General features: G+C 44.3%; 1 protein-coding gene across 1 annotated transcript in view; it reads left to right on the top strand.

The window, feature by feature from the left end:
- Positions 1 to 23,854, top strand: part of ANKRD34B (ankyrin repeat domain 34B) — a 108,693-nt gene extending 84,839 nt beyond the window's left edge. Inside the window, exon 2 of the mRNA XM_082269737.1 lies at positions 20,864 to 23,854. Within this exon, the coding sequence (XP_082125863.1) occupies positions 20,878 to 22,449 (1,572 nt within the window). The 5' untranslated portion in view covers positions 20,864 to 20,877 and the 3' untranslated portion in view covers positions 22,450 to 23,854. The remainder of the gene's footprint in view (positions 1 to 20,863) is intronic.
- The last annotated feature ends 3,486 nt before the right edge of the window (positions 23,855 to 27,340 follow it).

Raw genomic sequence — 27,340 nt, 5'->3', positions numbered from 1 at the left:
AGAGGGGGTCAAACGGACTCCCAGGTATTCCAGAAAGGAGCCAGCCCAGCGGTACAGAAAGGACATTTGGAGATGAGAAACCATGGACTACGGGAGAGAGATGTTCAGGGCGGTTGTTTTCTGGGGATTAATCTGCAAGCTAGAGATGACAGCATGCATGCAAGTTAGGCAGTATGGTGATGGGATTGGGGAGGGTCAGGAGAGCGTCACCTGCAAATAGGTTTACCTTATGGGGACTCACCAGTGTGGGAGATCCCCATAATGTTGGGGTCAGCACGGAGGGCCGCCACCAGAGGCTCCAGGACCAGGGTAAAGAGGGCCGGGGAGAAGGGGCAGCCCTGGCGCAATCCTTGGAATATAGGAAAGGAAGTGGAGGAAAAGCCCCCATAGCGGACTGACCCTGTACGGGAGGAGTATAGAACTGAAAGCCAGGTCAGGAAGGATTCTCCAAACCCCCATTGTTGAAACACATATCGCAAGTAGTCCCAGGACAGGGTATCAAATGCTTTGTAAATGTCAAGTGAAAGCAAGAATCCCGGCATTTTTTGTTGGTACAACAGGGTAATGAGATGTATCACTTTGCGAACATTGTCAGCCGCCTGGCGATCGGGAACAAATTCAAACTGGTCTCTGTGGATCAACTGGCACAGATACTTATTGACGTGGGTGTTCAAAATTTTGCCCAAGAGTTTAATGTCCTTGTTTATTAGGGAAATTGGCCAAAAGGCCTGGGGATCCTGTGCTTCTGCCTCAGATTTAGGGATTATAGAAATATGAGCTCGGAGGGCATAGGTGGAAGGCATCTCATCCCGTCGCATTGCGTTAAAGTAGGCTGCCAGGTGAGGAGCCAATAATTGGGAAAATTTGCCATGAGGCCAGAGAAGCCGTCGGGGCCCGGGGCCTTTGCATGACAGGTTGACTTGATAGCCAGGGTCACTTCCAGGGGAGTAATGTTCACATTTAATGCCTCCTGGGCAGTCATGGGCAAGAAGGGGAGTTTAAGGCTTTGGAAAAAAGCATTGGCCAAGTCAGTAGGGAGGAGAGCAGGATTGCTGTAGAGGGAGGACAGGAAGGCAGGAAGACTCTGTGATTTTTGCCGGATCCGAGGTGAGGTCGCCACTGGTAGATCAGAGTCAGGTTGGTTTATGGGTTTGACTTGATGAGTTCAATTTCCGGGCCAGCATGGCCCCAGGCTTGTTTGCAGTGGAGTAGAATTTGTTTTGCACAGTGAAGGGCCCTTTCAGCATGTTTAGTGGCCAAAAGGTCAATTCCACTACAATGGCATCTCAAGCTTTCCACGTGGCAGTTGAAGGGGAGGATTTTCAGGCCCCATCTGCAGCCACCAATTGAGAACTGACCTCTCTAAGCCTCCGCTCCCACTCGCGTTTACATGTTGATGCAATTTGAATGAGGTGGTGCCGCAAGGTGGCTTTGAGGGCCTCCCAGAGTAAAATCACAAAAGGGACAGAGCCAATATTTAGAGTGTCCCCAAGGAGTAGGTACCTGCCAGTTGGGTCTGCGAATGCTTTGGCACAAAGACCAGATGGCGACAAAACGCAAAAAGGACCCCCCTGTGGTTCTCAGGGCCAGAGGCTAGATTAAAAAGTGGGGTAGTGAGTCGAGAGGTAGTTGGGAGCCGAGACGGAGGAAAACCTGGTCTCCTGTAGGCAAACAAGGTCAACCTGGCTGGACTTGAGGGAATGAAAATGGAAAATTGTATCAAATACCGTAATTTTCCTTTCCTGACGCCAATACATGGCAGCATACATATGATCTATAAAAGTCTGACTGAGAGCAACCTCCCCAATTCTCTGTGTAAAGCACAAAGAATTGTTCGTATGCTGCCATGTATTGGTGTTAGGAAAGGAAAATTACGGTAAGTAATTTTCCATTTTCCTGACGCCAACATGGCAGCATACATATGATAAAAAATGAGCTTTTGAGAGGGAGGGTTTAATGTTGCAAACTTAGTCTTTATTCGACAAAAGACATAAAAGCTTGAATAGTTTTTCTCCCAAACTCTACTGTAGTGAGAGCTGCTGGATCCACCCTGTAGTGTCTTAAGAACGTATGATGTGAAGACCAGCTTGCCGCTCTGCTGACTGTCTCCAGAGACACTCCTGTGCGTACTGTCCAAAAAGAAGACATCGCCCTGGTTGAGTGAGATCTAACCACCTCCGAAGGATCCTTCCCAGCCGCTCTATATGCTCGCTAAATAGTTTTTACTATCCAGGCCAAAATGGTTCTAGCCGAAGCTTCCTTCCCTTTCAATTTTCCGGTAAGTAGGATGAAAAGCCTGTCAGAACATCTGAATGCAGAAGCAGCCTGGAGATAGGATTTGAGGACTTTTGAAATGTCCAGTTCATGCAGGTCAGCACCTGATTCTTCTTGGAAGGCTGGAAGCACCCATTCACTGGAGAGGTGAAATATTGAAGCCACTTTTGGGACAAAACTGATCCAATGGTCTCAGCTCAACCCTGTCTGTAAATGAGACAGTATAACGCTCAGTAGCTCCCATTGCTTAGAGTTCTGGCACTCTTTCCCCTGAAGTAATGGTTATTAGAAAAGCAGTTTTCAAATTGATGTCCCATAGCGATGTCCCATAGAGAACAATCCTCCATAGGAGCACAAGGAGGGCTTGCCAGGAAATTGAGGACTATTGCCAGGTCCCATTGAGGGAACCTATTTCTTTTGGGAGGGCGTAGACTGAGCACCGCTCTCATGAAGCGCTCCACCAGCGGGCTTGCTGCACATTTCCTTTGGGTAAAGAGATCTGCACCTTAACCACTTCAATGCAGGGCACTTTCCTCCCTTCCTGCCCAGGCCAATTTTCCCCTTTTAGCGCTGTTGCATTTTGAATGACAATTGCGCGGTCATGCAACACTGTACCTACACCAAATTTATGTCATTTTCCCCCCACAAATAGAGCTTTCTTTTGGTGGTATTTGATCACCTCTGGGTTTTTTCCTTTTTGCTAAACAAATAAAAAAAGACCGAAAAGTTTAAAAAAAAAAAAAAAAAAAAAGTTTTTTTGTTTATATTATACAATTTTGTAAATAAATAAGTTTTTTCCTGCACTGATGAGCACTGATGAGACTGCACTGACAGGCACTGATGGGGTGGCACTAATGGGGTGGCACTGATAGGCGGCACTGATAGGCACTGATATGTGGCACTGATAGGTAGCACAGATATGCAGCATTGGTGGGCACTGATAGGCGGCACTGACGGGCACTGATAGGTGGCACTGACGGGCACTAATGGGCACTGATAGGTGGCACTGGTGGGCACTGATGGGCGACACTGATCGGCACTGAAGGGCGGCACTGATGGGCACTAATGGGCACTGATAGGCGGCACTGGTGGGCAATAATGGGCACTGGTGGGCGACACTGAAAGATGGCAATGATGGGCACTTGTGGGCAGCACTGATAGGGAGGGCACTGGCGGGCAGCACTGATGGGGAGGGCAATGGGGGGCTCCCTGAGCCCTGATTGCCATCCCTGGTGGCCATAGTGGGCATCCCTGTGGTCATAGTGGGCATCCCTGGTGGTTCTAGTGGCATCCCCCCCGAGGGTCTGCACTGGTAATCAATGATCTGATTACCAGTGCCGACCCCCCCCCCTTCAGGGAGCCGCCGATCGGCGCTCCTTTACTCGTGCCTGTCAGGCACGAACTAAGGAAAGCCGATCAACGGCTGTTCCTGTTTACTATGTGACCAGCCGTGATTGGACACGGCTGATCACATGGTAAAGAGCTACGTCAGTAGTCTCTTTACCGAGATCGGAGATGCAGGGTGTCAGGCTGACACCTTGCACCACCGATCGCCGCTCTGCGCGCCCCCCGTCATATGACGTCCGGTCAGGATAATACAACCACATTCCCGCCGTCAATCTGTTATAGGGCGGGCGGGAAGTGGTTAAGCAAACTCAGGCTGAGACTTAAGTCTAGTCCGGATTGCAGAAAAGACAGGACTTGGGACACATTAGATTCACTGGTGTCAAACCGACATCTGGCCGCAAAGCTCACGAAGCGATCCCATATTCTGGAGTATATGGAATTGGTAGACCCTTTTCTGGAGCTCTGTAAGGTTCTGATAACCTCTGGGGAACATCCTAATCCTTGTAAGCCCTGCCTTTCAATTTCCAGGCCGCTAGGGCCAGCCGTGATGGATGTGGATGCAGGTTTTCTCCCTGCAACAGAAGATGAGGAGTCACTGCCAGCATGATCGGAGGGCACATGATGAGATCCATTGCCAACAAGAACCATGGCCTGCGAGGCCAGTAGGTCAATATTGCAATGACTGTCGACATTTCTTCAGAAACTTCAATATCAAATAAACTGGAGCGAAGGCATAGGCCAGTTGTGCCACCCAAGGATGGGTCAAGGCGTCTGTCCCCTCTGCCAATGGATGTGGATAGCGTAAGACAGGGCTCAAAATTTCAAGCCATGAGCTACTAGCCAGGCCTTAAGAGTTACTCGCCACTTGTTGCCCCACCCAAACCCCACCCTGCTCCGCCCCTAAACACGCCCTCTACATTGCAGAGCGCCCACAGCATGTCCCCTTAAATTGCAGAGCGCCCACAGCATGTCCCCTTACATTGCAGAGCGCCCACAGCATGTCCCCTTACATTGCAGAGCGCCCACAGCATGTCCCCTTACATTGCAGAGCGCCCACAGCATGTCCCCTTAAATTGCAGAGCGCCCACAGCATGTCCCCTTACATTGCAGAGCGCCCACAGCATGTCCCCTTAAATTGCAGAGCGCCCACAGCATGTCCCCTTAAATTGCAGAGCGCCCGCAGCATGTCCCCTTAAATTGCAGAGCGCTCGCAGCATGTCCCCTAAATTGCAGAGCGCTCACAGCATGTCCCCTTACATTGCAGAGCGCCCACAGCATGTCCCCTTTCATTGCAGAGCGCCCACAGCATGTCCCCTTTCATTGCAGAGCGATCACAGCATGTCCCCTTAAATTGCAGAGCGCCCACAGCATGTCCCCTTAAATTGCAGAGCGCCCACAGCATGTCCCCTTAAATTGCAGAGCGATCACAGCATGTCCCCTTAAATTGCAGAGCGATCACAGCATGTCCCCTTTCATTGCAGAGCGATCGCAGCATGTCCCCTTAAATTGCAGAGCGCTCACAGTATGACCCCTTAAATTGCAGAGCGCCCACAGCATGTCCCCTTAAATTGCAGAGCGCCCACAGCATGTCCTCTTAAATTGCAGAGCGCCCACAGCATGTCCCCTTTCATTGCAGAGCGCCCACAGCATGTCCCCTTACATTGCAGAGCACCCACAGCATGTCCCCTTTCATTGCAGAGCGCCCACAGCATGTCCCCTTTCATTGCAGAGCGATCACAGCATGTCCCCTTAAATTGCAGAGCGCCCACAGCATGTCCCCTTAAATTGCAGAGCGCCCACAGCATGTCCCCTTAAATTGCAGAGCGATCACAGCATGTCCCCTTAAATTGCAGAGCGCCCACAGCATGTCCCCTTAAATTGCAGAGCGATCACAGCATGTCCCCTTAAATTACAGAGCGATCACAGCATGTCCCCTTAAATTGCAGAGCGATCCCAGCATGTCCCCTTTCATTGCAGAGCGATCGCAGCATGTCCCCTTAAATTGCAGAGCGCTCACAGCATGACCCCTTAAATTGCAGAGCGCCCACAGCATGTCCCCTTAAATTGCAGAGCGCCCACAGCATGTCCCCTTTCATTGCAGAGCGCCCACAGCATGTCCCCTTACATTGCAGAGCGATCATCACAGCATGTCCCCTTTCATTGCAGAGCGATCATCACAGCATGTCCCCTTTCATTGCACAGTGCCCACAGCATGTCCCCTTTCATTGCAGAGCGCCCACAGCATGTCCCCTTTCATTGCACAGTGCCCACAGCATGACCCTTTTCATTGCAGAGTGCCCACAGCATGTCCCCTTAATTGCAGAGCGATCATCACAGCATGTCCCCTTAATTGCACAGCGATCATCACAGCGTGCACTTACCTGCAGCAGGCGGCTTCTCATCAATCCTGTGCGTCCTCCATGTCTCCCGAGTCCTCCTCCTCCTCCTCGGCCAGTTACAATCGTTCGCCTTTTGGCCAATCAGGAAACACCTGCCTCCTGATTGGCCAGTAGGAGGATCAGGAGGAGGATCCCTGTGACAATAGCGAATACTCATTCGCTATTGTCACACAGTGGGTGGGCTCAGGACACAGTGCTCTGCTCCTAGAGCCCATCCTTTTCCAAAAAAAAAAGTGAAAGTAATCGCCGGCTGCTGTTAATGGCGGCGGCGGCGGCGGCAGACACAGCTCGCCATCCTCAAAATTCCACTCGCAAAATGCTAGTAGGCGAGTGGAATTTTTGAGGGCTGGCGTAAGAGGTAGCGGCTCACCTTGCAGTTGGTTGACAAGGCAAAAAGATACAGTTGCGGATTTCCCCACTGGTGGACAATCTGCTTAAATGTTTCGGGGTGAAGGGACCACTTCGGAATCCTTGCATTGCCTGGATAGGCGATCTGCTTCCAGGTTCTGACGGCCTGGAAGATATATGGTCCTCAAATCTGGTAGATGTTGTTGTGCCAATGACATGATCGGTTCCACCTCTCTCAAAAGGGATTGATTGTGCGTCCCGACCTGAAGCTGTATGTAAGATACTGCTGCCATGTTGTCCATACGGAGCAGGACTGGTTGACCTTGTATGTAAGGCAGTAAGGTGGCTAATGCCATAAAGGCTGCTCAAAGTTTGCATAACCAAAGAATTTCTGCAAAAACTGTCAGAGACCGTCTCAGGGAAGCTCATCTGCATGCTCGTCGTCCTCATCGGGGTCTTGACCTGACTGCAGTTCGTCGTCGTAACCGAATTGATCAGGCAAATGCTCACATTCGATGGCATCTGGCACTTTGGAGAGGTGTTCTCTTCACGGATGAATCCCGGTCTTCACTGTATAGGTCAGATGGCAGAAAGCATGTATGGTGTCGTGTGGGTGAGCGGTTTGCTGATGTCAATGTTGTGGATCAAGTGGCCCACAGTGGCGGTGGGGTTATGGTATGGGCAAGTGTATGTTATGGACAACGAATACAGGTGCATTTAATTGATGGCATTTTGAATGCACAGAAATACCATGACGAGATCCTGAGGCCCATTGTTGTGCCATTGATCCACGACCATCACCTCATGTTGCAGCATGATAATGCATGGCTCAATGTTGCAAGGATCTGTACACAATTCCTGGAAGATGAAAACATCCCAGGTCTTGTATGGCCAGCTTACTCACTGGACATGTCACCCATTGAGCATGTTTGAGATGCTCTGGATCGGCGTAAATGACAGCGTGTTCGTTCCAGGTCCTGCCAATAGCCAGCAACTTTGCACAGCCATTGAAGAGGAGTGGACCAACATTCCACAGGCCACAATCAACAACCTGATCAACTCTATGCAAAGGAGATGTGTTGCACGGCATGAGGCAAATGGTGGTCACACCAGATACTGACTGGTTTTCAGACCCCCCCCCCCAATACAGTAAAACTGCACATTTTAGAGTGGCCTTTATTGTGGTCAGCCTAAGGCACATCTGTGCAATAATCATGTTGTCTAATCAGCATCTTGATATGCCACACTTGTGAGGTGGATGGACTTTCTCAGCAATGGAGAAGTGCTTACTAACACATATTTTAGCCAGATTTGTGAACAATATTTGAGAGAAATAGGTCTTTTGTGTACATAGATAAAGTCTTAGATCTTTGAGTTAAGCTCATGAAAAATGGGGGCAAACACAAAAGTGTTGCGTTTATAATTTTGTTCAGTGTAGAATGTGATCCAGTATGGCGTCTGGATTCGCGATGGAGAGTCGGGATGATGATCAGATAGGTTTCTGTGTGATAATCTGTAGAGTGTCTCCTTTCAATTTTTTTTTTTTTTTTAGAGAGCTTGTGAGAGATCTTTTTTCTCTTTGAAATTCCTCTTTTACTCCCAAAATGTTCTTATCTAAGAACTTACCTAAAAGGTGTAGTTTAGAATATTTACCCATATCTGATTGGAAGCCATTTCTATCGATTACAATAATATTTATTTAGGTGTTGATTAAATCTGTCCTTTACAGTAGATGGCACCCTAAAACAAGGAATTCCTATTTTGGATCTGTGGAAATTAATTTGGATTTACTCAAATTAACTCGATGTGGGACATTAAATTGTATTTATAGGTTCATTCTAGATATAGTACCCTCATAATAATATGGATGAGATGCCTGGTGTGGATAATCTCACTTATGGTTTTATATATTTAATGTTCTTTCATTTTAATCATGAGATATCTATGAATAATGTGAGCTATATCAAGATATCAATTTTAGGGCAATAATTATTGACCCTCAAGAGACATCTGGGTAAGTATTGCATCAGAATTTTCCCTTTCACTTCTGAATTGTTTATACCATGAAATCATATGTTTTTTCCCACTTTTAAGTGTTACGACAATACATATACTTTATAACGTTATTGTTATCATAGTTTGGTCCTTCATATAGTATGATGCATTGTAGATAAGTAAACTGGAAAATGTTTGAACATTTTATCGTTTTTTGTTTTTTTTTTTATTCCAATGGTGTCCAGGAGGTCTCTACTACTAATTCATAGTCAAAATATATTGAAATTAATTTAGTTTATCCTAATTTGACCTCCTCTGTGGATTTTTCCATTTGCAGAGAAGTTAGAGAAGCTTTACTCTGTTAATGATTTGTGGGGAGCAGTTTGTTAGCAGCTCTGTATACTGGGACAGTTAGAGGAGCTGATAAAATGATGAATGTGCAAGTGTTGTTTCTTGAGGGAATTAGAAATATGGACTTTAAAGGCACATGCACTTGGACAAACTAATTTTGTAAAACATAATACCATATTTTATGTTGGGGCTCTGGGCGCATACCATTGGGATCTCATCATTCTATGCTTGGTCATCCACTACAAGTTACCTTTTTCCACCGTTTTACTATTTGTAGAGTTTTTATGCTATTCTGTGTTATGTTTTTCTAGTTCTATATTTGGGAGTTATGTAATGGTTATTTTAATAAATATTTAAATTGTATTTCTTTTATCATGAACAGTCCTTTTGGACATCGTTAGAGTCCCCATTTTTTTCCCCTCTTTCACCTGTGTGGTGTGTTCTCATAATACTATATTTTATTTCTTAAACATCATCATAAAATTTCATACAAAATATCAATCATGATTCCATATAAAAACACTATGAGGCACTGTATGTCCCAGGCATGGTGTACATGCCTGTACATATACCGCACACCAGGAGGCTTCTCTAGGAGGAAAGAGCCCACACCAGACTTCGGTGCAAATCCCTGTGAAAGTACAGGGGAGCATTCAGAGGGTAAGATTCAAAGATTCTCAAGCTCCTTTAGTTCAGAGATGGTGATTGTAAAGTTTTCAAAGCGGGGGTAGCCAGAGGTCTGCTTGGTTCATGCACATAGGCCATCTGCTGCTTAGAGACCCAAGTTTAGTTATGTAAACTAGGCAACACCTCTTAACAGATTCCTACATAGGTGCATAGCATCCCACAGCATGAATACTTTCCTCAAGTGTACTTGGTAATCCTATACTCCTGGCCACTTCAAGCAGCAGGTCCGGCGGGGAACAACTGTCCCATCCCCCGGAGCACAAGTGTTGTTTCCTGTTGGGCTAGAGAAAAAGTGATGCATAGACTTTGACTTAGACTTTTAAAATGGGCATTAGAAGAGGCCTGAACATCCAACTAGTAAAACAGAAAATATGTGAACAGAAGACCAGCAGACAGTAGGGTTGGCACCTCATCCCTTTAAACCAAAACACATATTAATCACACAGGTTCTGAGGCTAATATGAATGCACATCTGGCACTAAGAGAGTTTAATTACCACTTTATTCAGCCACAGAACCTGTGTACTTGATGTGTGTCCTGGTTTAAAGGGTGAGGTGGCAACCCTAGCGGACAGCCTTGCAAATCTGGCAAACAGTTGCCTGATTGTTAAACACCCAAGAGGCATTTACCAATCTAGTGGAGTGGGCCTTGACAAAAAAAGGAACCTTGACCTTAAGCCCATAGGCTTGGTCAATGATCTCTCTGAGCCACCTAGAAATGGAAGTGCGCAAAGCTGGTTCTCCTTTATGGGGAGCATCAGGAATGAGAAAAAAGTCAGTGGCTGAGTGATAAACTCATACAGCATGAACCACATTCAGGCAGTTTTCTTCCAATGTACTGAAGCCAGACATAGAGATGGAAGAATAATGTCCTTCTTCAGGTGAAGTCTAAACTACTTTAGGAGTTACATAGTTAGGTTGAAAAAAGACACAAGTCTATCTGGCTCAACCAATAAAAAACAAAGAAAAGAGTATAGGTGATTTTGTGCCTCAACAATACCTTATCCTTAACGAGTAACTCCACTTTTGTTGAGAAAAAAACATTCCCCTCTGGGTGATCTATGTACATTACAAGGATTTTAACAAACATTGCATATTTCTACCTTTTGTTATTCTGAAGTAATAGCTTTTTGTTTGTCTGTGTCCATGTGGAAAGTGAAGATGTATGGGAGTGGTCAATCAGCTGCTTCACCTGCAGGGCTCTAATAAAGAAACTGTAGGGTCTGCATCCCTTTAGACATGATTTCCATTTGGGAGTATCTGGGGTGGGGGTATAGCCATATAACATTGCATTTAACAGACAATTACAGAAAAACGGAAAATTGTTTCATACTTACCGTCATTTTCCTTTCCTGGTGCCTATCCATGGCAGCATACTAGTGATAGAGCCCCGCCTCTACTCCTCCCTCAGGACTAGTGAGTAGCATAAAAGAAAGGCCCAGCCCCCTGTCCCATCATTCTCTGTCATATAGAATACCAGGAGTGGGAGCATATGCTGCCATGGATAGGCACCAGGAAAGGAAAATTACGGTAAGTATGAAACAATTTTCCGTTTTCCTGGTGCCTCCATGGCAGCATACTAGTGATAAATAACTAGCAAGACAAATGGGTGGGTAATGCTAAATATGCAAATCTTTAATTGGGCAAAGACATGGCTGACTGAATAGTCCTTCTGCCGAACTCTACAGTTGTAAGCGACCCTGGGTCGATACGATAATGTTTGAAGAATGTATGCCGTGATGACCATGAGGCGGCCCTGCAAACCGTCTCTAAGGAAACGTTGGCCCTTGCCGCCCAGGAAGCCGAGACTGCCCTAGTAGAATGAGCTCTTACTTGTGAAGGTGGAGATAGCCCCTTGACTTTATAGGTTTTCTGGATGAGTTTGATGATCCATGATGATAGAGTCCTCTTGGTGGACTCTTTGCCCCTGTTTTTCCCAAAGGGGATGACAAACAAACTGTCAGATTGTCTGAATGAGCTTGTGATTTCCAGATAGGCTCGAAGAACTCTAGAGATGTCTAGGTCGTGCTGAGTTGCATCCGCGTTTTGGAAAACCGGAAGGGCCCAAGGTTCTAGAAGATGGGAAGAGGAGGAGACCTTGGGGATGAACCCCTGTCTAGGGCGAAGTTCAACCCTGTCCGGAAAAAAGGCGATGTGATCCTCACTTATTCCCAGGGCATGTAGCTCGGAGACTCGTCTGCCGGAGGTGATGGCCAAGAGGAAGGCAGTTTGCAATGACAAGTTCCAAAGAGAAGCCTGTTCCACTGGAGAAAATGGGGGGTTACAAAGAACTTCCAGGACCAGGGAGAGATCCCACTGTGGAAAAGAGCGTCTAACGGGAGGGCGAATTTTCAACACTCCTCTTAAAAAGGTAACCACTAGAGGATCTTCGGCCCATCTCTTGTTGGTCGCAGCCGAGATTGCCGCTACCTGTACTTTGAGGGAGCTTAGTCCCAATCCTAAATCCAGTCCTGTCTGTAAGAAGGCTAAGACTTGAGAGGTAGAGGGGAGGACGGGGTTGAAGTCCTGCCCCGCGGCAAACGCTAGGAATTTGTTCCACACTTTTGAATAGACCGCGTTGGTAGAGGGCTTCCTGGCTTTCAAAAGTGTCGTGATGACTTCAGGAGTACACCCTAAGGCCTGAAACCTTTGCCTTTCAGTTTCCAAACCCGCAGATCTAATCTCTGCGGGTTCGGATGATATAGTCCCTGCTGGGACAGTAGGTTGGGAAAAAGTGGAATCCTGATGGGGGGTTCCACACTGAGATGGATGGCTAGAGGGAACCATGGTCTCTTCGGCCAAAAAGGGAGTATCGCCAGGACTTGTACTGATTCTGTGAGAAGTCTCCGGAGAAACTTCAGAATCAGTGGGCGGGGAGGAAAGGCATAGGCTGTCGAGAAATTCCACGGGCAGGTCAGGGCATCGACTGCTTCCGACTGAGAGCAGGGGAGACGAGAGTAGAATCTGGGCAGTTTCGAGTTGTCCGGAGTGGCAAACATGTCCACTTGAGGAGGGTACCAGAGGTTGGTGATTTGGAGAAAAACTTGTGGATGTAGGGACCACTCGTTGTTGTCTGTGAACCTCCTGGATAAAGCGTCTGCCACTGTGTTCAGCCGGCCCGGAATGTAAACGGCCCTGAGATCTCGTAGGTTCCTCTCTGCCCACAGCATGATGGGTTCGACCTCTCGGAGGAGGGTCCTGCTGCGAGTACCTCCTTGTCTCAGCAGGTATGCCACTGCTGTCTTGTTGTCTAATCTCAGGAGGACTCTGTGGCCTTGGAGGAGGGGTGCCAAGGAAATCAGAGCTAGAAATGCCGCTCTTAGTTCCAGTACATTGGATACCACCCCTTTGGTTGAGTGGTACCATCTTCCCTGAAGCTTGACCTCACCGCAATGGGCGCCCCATCCGTGCCCACTCGCATCGGACGTAAGGATGGTCCAGTTGAATGAGCCTAGGTGACGGGGATTGGCAAGATTTTCCTTCTTCGTCCACCAAAACAAGCTTCTGCGCATTAAGGCGGTCACTTGAATTTTCTGGGAGAGGTGTTGTTTTCTCCATTGTGACAGAAAACCTGTTTGGAAAAACCTCAGGTGCCAGTGGGACCATGGCACCATGGGAATACAAGAGGACATTGTGCCGACTAGACTCAGACACTGAGAGGCCGTCAGATGAGTACTCCGAATTACAGTGAACATCCTCCGTATGATAATATCCATTTTCTGGCTGGGTAAGGACACTGTCCCCACTTGGGTATTGAACATGGCTCCCAGGTAAACCATCTGTTGTGTCGGAGACAAGTTGCTTTTTTGAAAATTTATGAGCCAGCCGAACTCCTGTAAAGTCTGAAGGAGAATTTCCCTGTGGGATCTGAGTTGATCTGGATTGCTTGCCAACAGGAGAATGTCGTCTAGATAGTGGTACACTCTCAACCCCCTTTCCCTGAGGGGGGCTAGGACAGTTATCAAGGTTTTGGTGAACACTCGCGGAGACGTGCAGAGCCTGAATGGCAGGGCCTTGAACTGAAGGTGTATCTCGCCTACAGCGAACCTCAGAAATCTCTGATAAGTTGGGAAGATTGGGATGTGCAGGTAAGCATCTTGTAGATCGAGAGATATTAACCAATCTCCTGGCTGAATGACCTGAATGATAGTTTGCAGGGATTCCATTTTGAAGCTCTCGAGTTCTATATATCGGTTGAGCCTCTTGAGGTCTATCACCGGCCTCCAACCTCCCGTCCTTTTTGGCACTAAGAAGAGTGGAGAATAGAAACCGGTGTAACGCTCCGCCAATGGAACCGGTATGGCTGCACCTTGAAGCTGAAGATCTGTCAGGAATTGGGATAATGCCAACGCTTTTGATGGCGAGGCTGGTATTCTTGACTCCTGAAACGATGCATGAGGAGGAGGATGAGCAAACACCCACCGGTGACCCTGATGGATTGTTGACAGAACCCAGGGGTCCTGACAACGCAAAGCCCAAATTGGGAGAAAAGCCTGTAGCCTGGCTCCGACTGGGAGGGGTTGCGATCTTCTGGCGTCAAAAAGGCTTCGTTGCCTCCTGGGGAGCGGTGAAAGCCTTGGTTTTGCGTGTGTTCAAAAAAGAGGCCTGGGTGCCTCTCCAGGGTCTTCTGTTATCCCTGTTCTGTCTGGTTTGCCTAAAATCTCTGGAATTTGAGGGCCGGAATCTAGACGAATAGACTCTTGTTCTCTTGACTTTCCTGTCTTGTGGCAGGAGACCAGACTTGCCTCCAGTTACCCTGGAAATAGCCTTGTCCATTTTTTCTCCGAAGAGGGTTTTGCCGTCGAACGGAATCTTACACCAACTCTGTTTGGACGCAAGGTCAGCTGTCCATGGTTTTAGCCAGAGGGCCCTTTTGGCCATTACTGTGTGGAGCATTGATTGTGCGGAACAACGTATGGTATCGATGGCGGCCTCTCCGATGAAATCGGCCGAAATTTTCAGTTCCTCCAGTGCCTTGACAATGTCTTCTCTAGGGACATTTTGGCGTAGCGCTGTCTCAACATTTTCCGTCCACGCCCTGATGGCATTGGAGACAGATGTAAGGGCAATAGCCGGTTTACAGGCTGCGCCCGAGGCCAGGTAGCTCCTTTTTAGGTCCAGATCTATTTTCCGATCTAGCGGATCTTTGAATGAAGCTGCATCTTCCATAGGTAGTGTCACGTTTTTGGCGAGCCGAATGACTGCAGCATCCACCACCGGCATGGAATTTAATGATTGCGCTTCAGCCTCGGCTAGAGGGTAGAGTTTATTAAGACGGCCCAATGAAAACTTTTTATCCGTCTTCTTCCATTCCTCTTCGATAATTTCTCTTATCTCGCCCATAAGAGGAAAGAATACTTGTTTCCTCTTAAGGAAGGGAAAATACGTTTTTGACTTAGGAGTGGGTTCTTCAGGATCCTCCCAGGCAATTGCTGTTTTAACTGATCTTTGCTGACAGTATTAGGACAGGAGATGTACCAGGGGATTGGAAGAAAGCTAACGTGATTCCGATATTCAAAAAGGGCCAGAGGCATATCCCGGGAAATTATAGGCCTGTCAGTTTGACATCAATAGTATGTAAACTTCTGGAGGGGATGATAAGGGACTATATCGTAGAGTTTGCTAAAGACAACAACATCATCAGCAGTAATCAGCACGGGTTTACAAATGGGCGTTCTTGTCAAACCAATCTCTTAGCATTCTACGAGGAGGTAAGCTGTGAGCTAGATAGGGGGAGACCAGTGGATGTGGTGTACTTGGATTTCGCTAAGGCGTTTGATACAGTTCCCCACAAGCGCTTAATTTATAAAATAAGGTCTGCAGGTATCGAAAGCAGGGTTTGCTCTTGGATACGGAATTGGCTTAAAGGGCGTGTCCAAAGGGTGGTAATAAACAGCGCATACTCAGACTGGTCTGAGGTTGTAAGCGGGGTGCCCCAGGGCTCAGTCCTGGGACCAACCTTGTTCAATTTATTCATAAACAGCATTGAGGACGGGATCAGTAGTGCGTTATCAGCTTTTGCAGATGACACAAAATTGGCCAGGGCAATAACTGCACAGCATGAAGCAGATATCCTACAGAATGACCTGGACAAAATTACAGAGTGGGCAACGACATGGCAAATGAGGTTTAACGTGGAGAAGTGTAAGGTTTTGCACTTGGGGACTAAAAACATAAAAACACAATACACGTTAGGAGGGGAACCCTTGGGGGAATCAAAAATGGAGAAGGATCTGGGAGTCTTGGTTGATGATAGATTAGGCAACAGCATGCAATGTCAAGCGGCAGCTGCCAAAGCCAGCAGAATATTAGCATGCATAAAGAAAGGGATGTATTCCAGAGATAAGACTATAATCCTTCCACTTTATAAAACTCTGGTCCGACCGCATCTGGAGTATTCTGTCCAGTTCTGGTCGCCAGTCCTCAGGAGGGATGTGTTGGAGCTGGAGAGAGTCCAGAGAAGGGCAACTAAACTAATTAGGGGATTGGAGGACCTTGACTATGAAGAGCGTCTACAATCGCTTGATTTATTCTCCCTGGAGAAGAGACGTCTGAGGGGGGACATGATAGCAATTTATAAATATCTTAATGGGGATCCCAGCTTAGAAAAAAAGCTGTTCATTCGAAGGGATTGCATGAGGACTCGAGGGCATACAATGCGATTAGAGGAGAAGCGTTTTAACCACAGGCAACGTGGGGGGTTCTTTACTGTTAGGGCTACAAGATTGTGGAATTCTCTACCACAAGAGGTGGTTTCTGCGGGTAGTATGGTGGCTTTCAAAAGACTCTTAGACTTACATCTCAAGGATCAGAACATTCAGGGGTATGTGAGATGAGTACAGCCACACACACCTACACAGGTTGAACTGGATGGACTATTGTCTTTATTCAACCTCACTTACTATGTAACTATGTAACTATGTAACTGCCTGAATAAAAGGTGGGATTAAGGCATAGTTAAAGCCTGACGGGTCCGACTCCTCTATGGATTCTTCTGAAAGGTGACCTGAAGATGCCTCTCCAAGTAATGGAGCCGCAGCACGTGAAGGGTTTAGCCCAGAGGGGCCTGGAGCGCTATCATCCCTGTCCGGAACTTGAGCTGCAGAGGGAGCCGCCTGTGTGGGTACTAGAGTTGTCAACTCCGAAAGGGAATCTTTCATTGTCTGCTTTAGCAGATCCACCACTTGTTGGTTTTCCAACTCCCGGTTGGCTGCGTAGTCCCGAAAACAGTCCTGGCAGACTAGTTTTCTAGGTAAGGGTACTGCGCCACAAGCCCAGCACTTCTTCCTTGATGAATGTGATGGCGGAGAAGGAGAGCGACGGTATCTTGACCTAGATCTTTCTGAGGATCTATAGTGGGAAGATCTTGATCTGCGATCTGGACTGTCATGGTCGCGGTGCCTCGAAGACTTCCCGGATCTTTTGGAGTGTGTTGGGCTGGAACAAAGGACACTTGTTAGTCCATACAAGCACTCTTTTCCTTCTTACTTCAATACTTACAGAAAGGTGGTCCCATACCTATTGTGAGGATCTTGGTTACGTGATGAGTGGCTCATCGTAGGGCGTTGCAGAAGGACCGGCTGTGAGAAAAAAACGCAAGAAGGAAAACAGAAAAAGGGAGAAAAAAAGAAGGGCAAAAAAAAAAAAAGAATGGGAGAGAAAAAAAAAAAGTTTTATCGAAGACAAATAACAACTGAATAAATGGGAATGATGACGGAGGAAAAAAAAAAAAAAAAAGTATTATAAAATGCTACCTACCAAGGGCTTTAACAAGTCGGTAGGAGCAGGGAAAGATGCTGTCTTTCGGGTGGACAGCAGGTGGAATGGCCCTTTAATAGGCAGAGCAGCCTAAGAGAGCACAAAACCCCTCCCCTTAGCTTCTGTGGGAACTCAGGGCAAAATTACACCTGGTTCCCACATCCAAGATGGCCGCCCGAGCCTCAACCGCACTGCGCATGCGCGGGCGCATGCGCAGAACGTTCCTCGTGCACGGCCCTACTCCCCGCCTTACGAGGCGGTCCGCAGAGACGCCGAGACTCTGTGGAGCAAGGGGCGGCCTCGATTTGCATGGCGCTGCAGGGGGAATCCCAGGACTGGGAGCCAAGTACACAGGATCGAATGATTTCAAAGAAAACTTAAAGGGACAGGCTGAAAAGGTAAGACAAAAGGCAAGAAGGGAAAAGAAAAAGAGGGAAAGAGAAGGGGAAGATGACAATGAAAACGAACACAAACAAACAAACACACAAATAAGTACTGGAAAACCTAAAGGGGAATCCAAGCTGAAAAGAGGAAAAAAAAAAAAAGACGGTCCTTGTGCAAAATCCTGCAAAGCCAAACATTTAAAGATTTTTAAAGAGACAGTAGCAGTATGCGTTCCTATGAGGAAACACTGCAATTTGTACCCCAAAGATCCACAGAAGGGGGTTCCCGGCCTTATTAGTGCTTTGAGCGACCCAAGAACCGGGACTGCGCACAGGAGAGAGCTGCCTGGAGGCAGAGGTATGGACATACTGCTTATTCTTCACCAGTCACGAAGGTATGAGGAAAAAAAGGAGAATGATGGGACAGGGGGCTGGGCCTTTCTTTTATGCTACTCACTAGTCCTGAGGGAGGAGTAGAGGCGGGGCTCTATCACTAGTATGCTGCCATGGAGGCACCAGGAAAGTACAGTACAAAATTCAGTTTTAATATAACGCTAAAAGCCGACCGTCGGCTCTAAACCACAGTACCGGGATGGTGCCTCTAGCTAGAGGCATCACCCCGGTATAACACCGCAAAGTTTGCCGACGTAGCCCTACGTCACTTTGCAGTAAGTGGTTAAGTTGCTTACAAGTTCAAATATTTTTTGGTAGACAGTTACTTAGAACCCCCAAACATTATATAAAAATCGCACAGGTGATAAAATACCACCAAAATAAAGCTCTATTTGTGGGGAAAAAAGGACGTCAATTTCATTTGGGTACAGCGTCGCATGACCGCGCAATTGTCCGTTAAATTCACGCAGTGCCGAATCGCAAAATAGGCCCTGGTCTTTGAGCAGCCAAATCCTCCGGGGCTTAAGTGGTTAACGGACAATTGCGCGGTCGTGCGACGCTGTACCCAAACAAAATTGACGTCCTTTTTTTCCCACAAACAGAGCTTTCTTTTGGTGGTTTTTGATCACCTGTGCGATTTTTATTTTTTGTGCTATAAACAAAAAAAGAGCGACAATTTTGAAAAAATAACAATATTTTTCACATTTTTTTATATGAAATTCTCCAAAAAAAATGTAAAAATCAAAATTTTTTAACATTTTAGGCCAATTTGTTTTCTGCTACATATGTTTGGTAAAAAAAAACTGCAATAAGCGTATTTTGATTGGTTTGCGCAAAAGTTATTGCGCTTACTAACTACGGGAAAGATTTATGTCATTTTTATTGTTTTTTTTTTTTTAGTAATGGCGGCGATCTGCAATTTTTTTGCGGGACTGCGACATTGTGGTGGACAGATCGGACCCCTGACTGACATTTTTGACACTTTTGGGAGTACCAGTGACATTACTACAGTAATCATTGCTATAAATATGCACTGTTACTCTAAAATGACACTGGCAAGGAAGGGGTTAACTTTATTGGTGATCAGTGGGTTAAATGTATCCCTAGGGGCGTGATTCTAACTGTGGGGGCGTGGCTTGTGATGTTACCACAGAAACATACGATCCTACATAGCAGGATCGTATAGTCTCTGCACTTACATCAGGGAGAATGACAGACGGCTGTGTTTACATCAGCCGTCTGCCTTTCTCCCTCTCCTGCGGGAGATCGCGAGTGACCGGCGGCTCCGATGTCGGCGGGGATATCAGGGAACGAGCGGTAGCGTGCCTCCGGCGGCACGCGCTCGCCCCCTAGAGGCTCGTGGGCGAGCGATGTACCGGTACGTCGCTTTGCCCAGGAGCGCCAGACTGCCGCAGTATATAGTCGTGCGGCGGTCGGCAAGTGGTTAACGTCGCACAGTGCCGAACTCGCGCGGGGATCTCAGTGAACGAGCGGGGACGGAAGCGCGCCTCCGGCCCCCCACAGGCGGCTGAGCGAGTGACGTATCCAGCAGCGGCTGCCTGCCGCAGTATATCTGCGGTGGGCGGTCATTATGTGGTTAAAGTAAGTTGTTGTTTTATTTTTTTTCCTCCATCTGTGCCCCATTGGAGAGATTTCCTCTCCTATGACCAAAACAGGAAATTATAAGAAATCCCTCCAAAGTGAGGGATCCCAGCGTGTAATTTGCAGCATACAGTCAGTCTCCTGGTGTTTTTAATTAAATAAGAGTGATCTTATTCTCCCATGAATTATTCGCTCATACCCTCCTCCACAATCAGTGCTGTATTGGTAGAGCACTGAAGGTGGAGAAGGGCAAAAGTGAATAATTCACAGGAAATAAGAGCATGTTGATTTTATTAAAAAATGCCAAGAGACTGTTTTATGCACATGAGACTTTTATTCATGCACATATTATTGTTTGTATTTTGAAATTTGTGATATAATTTGGAGACATATTTTGTGCTGCACCTTTTTTTTTCATAGTCTCATACACATAAGAGTGGCAAAGGGTGCAAACAGCTTTAATTAATATTACAGTATCAGTTTTACACTTTTATACATATAGCAGTGCAAGTTTTTTTTTTTTTATTCCAATCCCAGGGTCACCTGAACTAGTGTCCCTATTGGAAAATTTCTCCTTTTACTGTTCTGATGTCTACCCAAAATTTGGGATTTTCTTTTACCCTCACTTTTCAATGATATTAATACCCGGACAAATAGAAAGAGTGCAGCTCTCTAACGAAGGCACAGACAGCAATTAAAACTGACAAAGTGTTCTAATCCATCTCTATTCTATTCAAAATGAAAAAAAAAGAAGTTTCTCTTTTGTTTATCGATGGACACAGCGCTCCGTAAATCATGCAGATGGATCAGACAGATGGTAACTCAGGCCTATTTCATTTAAGATTAGGTTCCTCCTTTCCCTGTCACGGCGCATTCTTCTTGGGCGCTGAGTACTTCTTGGGCCTTCCGTCATCAAGCGTCAGTTTCTCAAGTTTGCAAGGCGGCCACTTGGTCGTCGGTGCATACCTTCACAAAGTTCTACAAAGTAGATACTTTGGCATCTGCGGATGCTTCTTTACTTCTTTTGGCAGCAAGGTTTTCCAGGATGCTGTATAAAAGGGGCTGTTCCCTCTGAAGGGGGGTTTTTCTTTCAATTTTTATTTTACAGATGATATAAGACCTGGTTAGGGCTAAACAGATAATAGGGATAAACAGAAATACAAATCCCTTAGTAGGTAAAACTGTTCTCATATATGTATTTAACTATTTTCCTCAAGCTTATTTTTAACAATTGTAAGACTGTACTTATCAAAAATGTAAAATCACGTTTGTAAAGCTTATATAATAACTTTATACCCTTTGCTATCTTACAGTTGTGATAGTGAAGAGCTACCAGTAACAATGGATGAAAGCCTGGATGTGACGACTGAAGGGAACTCCCTTATTAAAGCTGTATACCAGAGCAGATTGCGCCTCACAAGACTTCTTTTGGAAGGGGGAGCTTATATCAATGAGAGTAATGATCGTGGAGAAACACCGCTAATGATTGCTTGCAAAACTAAGCATGTGGATCATCAAAGTGTAAGCAAAGTTAAAATGATTAAATATCTACTGGAAAATAATGCAGACCCAAACATTCAAGACAAGTTTGGGAAAACTGCACTAATGCATGCTTGTTTGGAAAACGCTAGTTCTGAAGTGGTTTCTCTGCTGCTCGAAAGTGGAGCTGACCCCAGTCTTCAGGACCACACCGGCTTCTCTGCACTGGTTTATGCAGTCAACTCAGAAGACAAAGAGACACTCAGAATCCTACTTAATGCTTGCAAGGCTAAAGGTAAAGAAGTTATCATTATAACGACTGATAAATCTCCATCAGGAAGACAAAAAACAAGACAGTATTTAAATGTTCCACCTTCTCCAGGAATTGATGACCACAGTTCTCCAAGCCCATGTACATCACCTTCTGAAATTGAACTTAAAACCTCTCCTACGCCAATTTCAAGTGCTTTTGAAGCAGAAAAGGAACTGTTTAACTTTAAAGAGGCTGATACATCTATTGAATTCAAAGGTTCTTCTGAGCCAGGTTCTCCAACAAAGAAAGCCCATATGATGCATATTGGGGCTAAGTTACCACTTCTACAAAGGTTGCATTCTGAACCCTGGTTGAAAATTCCACCATCTCTTTTACATCAGCATAAAGTGTCCTCTTTGCAAGAAGAGCTTCAAGATATTACCCCTGAAGAAGAACTTTCTCTTAAAATGAATGGCTTGGTGTATTCCAAGCGTTACTTCACTCGTCATCAGAGCATAGATGTGAAGGATCCTACTCATCTTTTAAAAACATTTGATACCTCTGGTCCGAGGAAACTTTCATATGATGAAATTAATTCACAGTCACTGTATACAGAAGGTACACCAAACAAATCAGAAATGCCAGTAGATCAAGACCCTGACACAGTAAATACAATATCAGTATCAAGCTTGAGGAGCATCGTTCAAAGAAGAAATTTAGGAGCCAATCATTACAGCTCAGATTCACAGCTCACTAGGTGTCATGGTCCAGCTGCAGCAGAGGACAGCAAAGTCCTTTTGGAGAAGAAGAAGATGTTTTCTCCTTCTTCTCTACTGTGTGGTTCCAGGGAGTCTCTCGAAAGTGTGTCTGTTACACCCTTAAGTAGAAGGAACCACGCCATTCTTGAGAGGCGTGGATCTGGAGCCTTACTCCTAGATCACATTAGCCAAACCAGACCAGGATTTCTTCCACCACTAAATGTAAATCCCCACCCTCCTATTCCAGACATTAGTGGTCACAACAAAATATCCAGTGTTACTTTCCCAGGGACAAAAATGCTCGTGCCCTCAGCTCCTCTTTTTCCAAAAGAGTCAAAGAGCAAAAAAATGCTGCTTCGAAGGCATTCAATGCACACAGAACAGATTAAACAACTTGTTAACTTTGAAGAGATTCTTGGCTAAGGCAGGATTTCAAAGCACATGTCTTGAAAGTGTTTTACAAGCTTTCTCTCCAGATAGCACCTGCTGCACACAACACTTCAGACCTTTTCTGTAAAGAAAACAGATCCGTTCAGCTTATGCTGGATAAATTATTCAAGCAGAAAAATGCTTGCTAGTTAGCAGTAATCACAGTTTTCTCTACAATATAAATGAATTGCTGCCCTACATATGCAGTTGTCAGTGTAATAGCAGGCAGGAGGAACATGAAGGCGGTATGGAGTCACAGTTGACTCTAGCTTCCAGCTTTAAATATAAAGAAACAGTGGATGGTGCTAGAGTTACATCTTTGGGAGTCAAAGTCTTAGTATTTGGACCATTAGGTCCAGGTTTAATCCTGAGGTGAATATGAAACAGCACAGTTTGTTCATTTTATGAAATTTTAAAACTTGGCCCTGCCTTTAATTAAGTGCATTTGACATGCTTTATTGAAGAATTCTATGCTGAATCTAAGAGTGTACTTAATATTTTATACAGCACCAAGTACAAGTGATTGCACTAAGCAACCTATAACTCTACAAGAATTCACTTGGTTTCTTAGCACAAGAGTGCTTTGATTTATTTATTTAAATGCTTCTACTTAGTAAGCATAGGTGAAATATAAATCGGCATGTTCATACTCATGAATATGCATGAGTGGCTGGGGTATCAATATTCAAGGAGTGTACAGATATATTGATTGGTGGAATATGACAATTTGTACACTATTATGGAAAACTATATGCATGTATATGGCTTAATTTAACCATTAGGAGGATTTCTAAAGATAATTGCTGTATATACTGATATTTTTTTAAGACAAAACTATGAGAATAGAGCTGGTTTATTGGTCCTAACTATAATATAGATCACAAAAACATTTGTGATTATAAATATTTCCTTTGAAGATAATGAGCATAAATGTTGAGGCACTGGGAAATGCTCTGGCAAGTTAGAAAGCATCATTACGTGAATGGTGAAAAACTTGCCCTGTAGTGGTTACCTAAGGGTGCTTTCATGGTATTAATGTTTACTGAAGATTGTGAAGCAGTGGTAGTCCAGGCAACAACTCTTTTAGTTTAAACTGAGTGAAATGAGCAATTAATATGGATCTATACTGTGATGGGATTTAAACCAAAGAGCACTGGTCTGAGAAAATGTAAAATACCAAAAATATTTAATATTCAATCAGTTCTATTTAGCTTTAACAACATATTAAACATGAATGTTTTATAAGTAATGCTGAGGTTATGAAAATGTATTGATCATTTATTTTTAATTTTATATAAGGTGCAATTGTATTTGCAGTTTTCACTGTTTTCAATGTCCCATTGCACCTCCAAATGGAAACAAATTGTTTCTTTCCTTTTGATTTTATGGCATAATAGCATTGCTGCCTATTTTCATATATGTTTCCGTACCGAGAATTTTGTTAGCTAAAATTAATCCTGTGTAAACAGTCAATGTTGAAATTAATTTTGCATTCTGAAATTGTTTTTGAGATGTGCAAATCATTTTGAATATACAACACTGTGCAATGAAAAAAAAAAAGCTTACAATATTAGGGATTGTAGGAGAAATGGATTTTTATTTGAGAAATGATTTTGTTTTACTGTAGCCAAGAAAATATTTATTATTTAAAGAAGGTTTCAAACATTCTTTAAAAAATGTAAAGAAGAAACTGACAAACAATTTTGTTGTAAAATTAAAAAATGCCAGAGGACTGTGCTGTGAATGGATCCATCTAAAAAAAAAACAACTAATGGCCATTTAAAAAAGGTGGAACTGTAAATGTTATCTACTTTGTCTATGTACAGTAATAGAAAATATTTTTACTTACTATCAGAACAAATGTTCATATAGTGTTTATTGAACTCTTCAAAGTGTTTATTCTATATAACGGAAAAGTAACGCAAAATTATTTATTTATTGCTTTACTGTAAAAGATATATTTATGACCATATTTTATATGTAAAAATGTATTTATTTGTGTGTGATACACATTGGTGTTGTTATAAATGTTAATGGAATGTGTACAATGGATGGGATTTCAGAATTAAACTGAAAATCCACACAAAATTTGATTTTAATTTTATGATGAGTGTGACAGGGTTCATTGTTTAAACCAGATATTATATGCTGTATTTGGCCTGAATGGGAAAATTTACCCTCATCTTGCTGTGTTTCGCCACTACAGGGGTGAAAAGTGAGTGGATTGCCTATATACTCCCTTGCAGGATTACGTAGTGGGCAGATGATACAGAGATGTTGAATTATTTTTGTAGCATCCCTTTGCCACCTCTAGTGGATTGTCGACAACTAGATGAGCGAATCCACTAATGAAGCAAACCAGGGAGCTCATCTCCCAGCCAAACATAAACCGACAGCCATCTGGGACAAAACCGTGATCCAATCCACCCAAAAACAAATGGGTGAAACTATGCTTTAATTGTGTATACACTGAATACAGTCATATGTTTTAGGAAAAGTTTAGGTAGGCTCTGCTTATGTATAGTACTCCATGTAAAGCATATTAGTGCTTAGCCTCAGTGCAATTCCTTAGCTGTGTAGGCTTTACAAAGTATGTGTTTTATGAGCACAATCATAATTAAAGTGAATCTGTGTTCACTTTAAACTTTCTTATCTGTCACCATGCATGGAAAGCAGGCACCTGCTTAAACAGTTCTAGACCTTGAGGAAGATCTTGGGAACCAAAGACCAATTTGTTATAACAATTTTAACCAGCTCCTGTGTTGAAGAGCTCTGGTCCACCTCCTGTACCTTACTATCTATGATGGTTGACACACTAGCGGTATGGTGCCAGAGGGGGCAGCTCTGAGCCTACAAACATTGGAAATGGTCGGAATATAAACCTGTTTCTGAGCTCCCAAAGTATGTGAATTCTATGTGTCTGTTGACAGCTAAGGAAGGTTTAAAATAAAAAGCTAAAAAAGGCTGCTGCTCATTGTAGGTACAGACAATTTTATAACAGCAGTATTTCCTATTCTCCATTTTTTTTCACTTTTTAGGCAATGACTGAGGATGAGACATGGAATGCCCCATTAAATATTGCACATATTAAATCATTTATATCTAAATGATCCAACCACTGTCTCAATCCTGTACAGATTTTTAGGGAAAAAAAATTAATTTCAGCAGAAAACAGTTACAACTATATGAATATATATCAGTTAAATGCCCTTAGCTACATTAGTTATTTTTTTCATGCAATACTTGTGTTGTGGTACTTCTGGCTACCAAACATTTTTAATTCTCTGAGGTGCAAAAGTAGGTAGAACTAAAATATATGTATGACCCAATAATTAAGCCACTCGATTATAACAGATTTTTATGTCAGATTTTATGACAGACCTTCCGATCATATTATCTACTATATCAGAATTTGATCGGTAACCTCGTGTACAGGCCTTTGAGGTCTTAAAATGGTTGCCTGCTTCATTCAAGGCCTCATATAGCTACTTAGGTGTGGCCTATTTATTGAGTAAAAAAACATGTTTACTGTAACTGTGAGGCCTGCCATTCGAAAAAAAAAATAATAATTCAGTCAGTGCCGGTTCACACTAATACGACTTGTCAGGCGACTTGGTCAGCCTGGCAAGTCGTGCACCGTCGCGGTCATTGAGTAGTACAGGAACGGTTCTAATAGGAGCGACACAAGTTGCTCCAACTTGGAAAAAGGGCCCTGTACTACTTCGGGGCGACTTGCATTGACATTCATTTTATGAAGTCCGTGCAAGTCGTGCCGAAGTCGTGCTGCACGCGACTTCACAGGTCGCCCCTTAAATCGGAGCGACCTAGTGTGAACCGGCACTCAAGCATTTTGTTAGGTTTATTTTTATTTATTTAGTATTATTTATTTATTATTTTGTTTGTATTTTGGATGCTGTAGATAAACAGTCTGAATGATGCCCTGTACACACGTTCAGATAATCGGTCGACTTATTGTTCACATTTTGTTGCATGATACTAATATCGAATTCAACAATGCATACAAACCGTATGATTTTTGTCGTAAGATTCGGGAAAAGCTTCCTGGTTGCTTAGCTACGTATCAGATGGTGCAAAACAAAAACAATGGCAACCAGGCTTTTTCCGTGCTATTTTAGTGTTTCTGATCATGCGCGGTCTTTGTCGATCGATTTTTAGCAGACGCATAATGTACTGATGAAACGATTGTCGTTTGCGGGGCTATCGTATGACAGAAGTTTTCCTGTTTGTCCCTTCGGATTTTGTTGGACCAACTGTCTTGATCGGCTGTCGAAAGCTGTGTACTAACGATCAGATTCTCGTGCGATCAGGTCGAGAGCTAGTTTTATCGTACGATTATCGGAACGTGTGTACGGGGCATGAATTTACATGTTTCAAAGATTATTAATTATTATACATTTTTTTTCTGTGTTTTCTTGTTGAACCAGTCGTCATATGTTATAAGAGACTCTTTCCTTGGTTTTTGCTGAACCTGTGATTTACAACATATGAAATTGCAGCCTCAAAAGAAGGAAAAAAAAGGATAAAAGAGCCAAAAATGTGTTACATTTTTATTTCAACACTGTTTGGAAATAATCCAAATTAATTTTAGTTTAATTACACAAAACTAAGTAATCAAAGGTCCCAACCCATCTGGCTTCTATCCAAAGAAATAAAAACATTTTGGATGATTTTCCCCTTTTAGTACATTTATGTGATCAGGAACTTTCCTGAAGCTGATTTATAATGCTGCATGCCGATTAACTTATTTAATATAGCTACTTCTAGTATAAGCCGAGAGGACATTTATGTCTGATCGTATGAAGAGCAAAGCTAGTCAGAGCCTTAGTGTGAACGGGGACTAAGAGGTAAATACATGCATTTGTTT

This window comes from Pelophylax lessonae, assembly GCF_965119305.1.
Source record: "Pelophylax lessonae genome assembly, chromosome: 1".
Classification (NCBI taxonomy): Eukaryota; Metazoa; Chordata; class Amphibia; order Anura; family Ranidae; genus Pelophylax; species Pelophylax lessonae.
The sequence above is the reverse complement of the archived record's forward strand: the minus strand, read 5'-3'. Positions and strand labels throughout refer to the sequence as shown.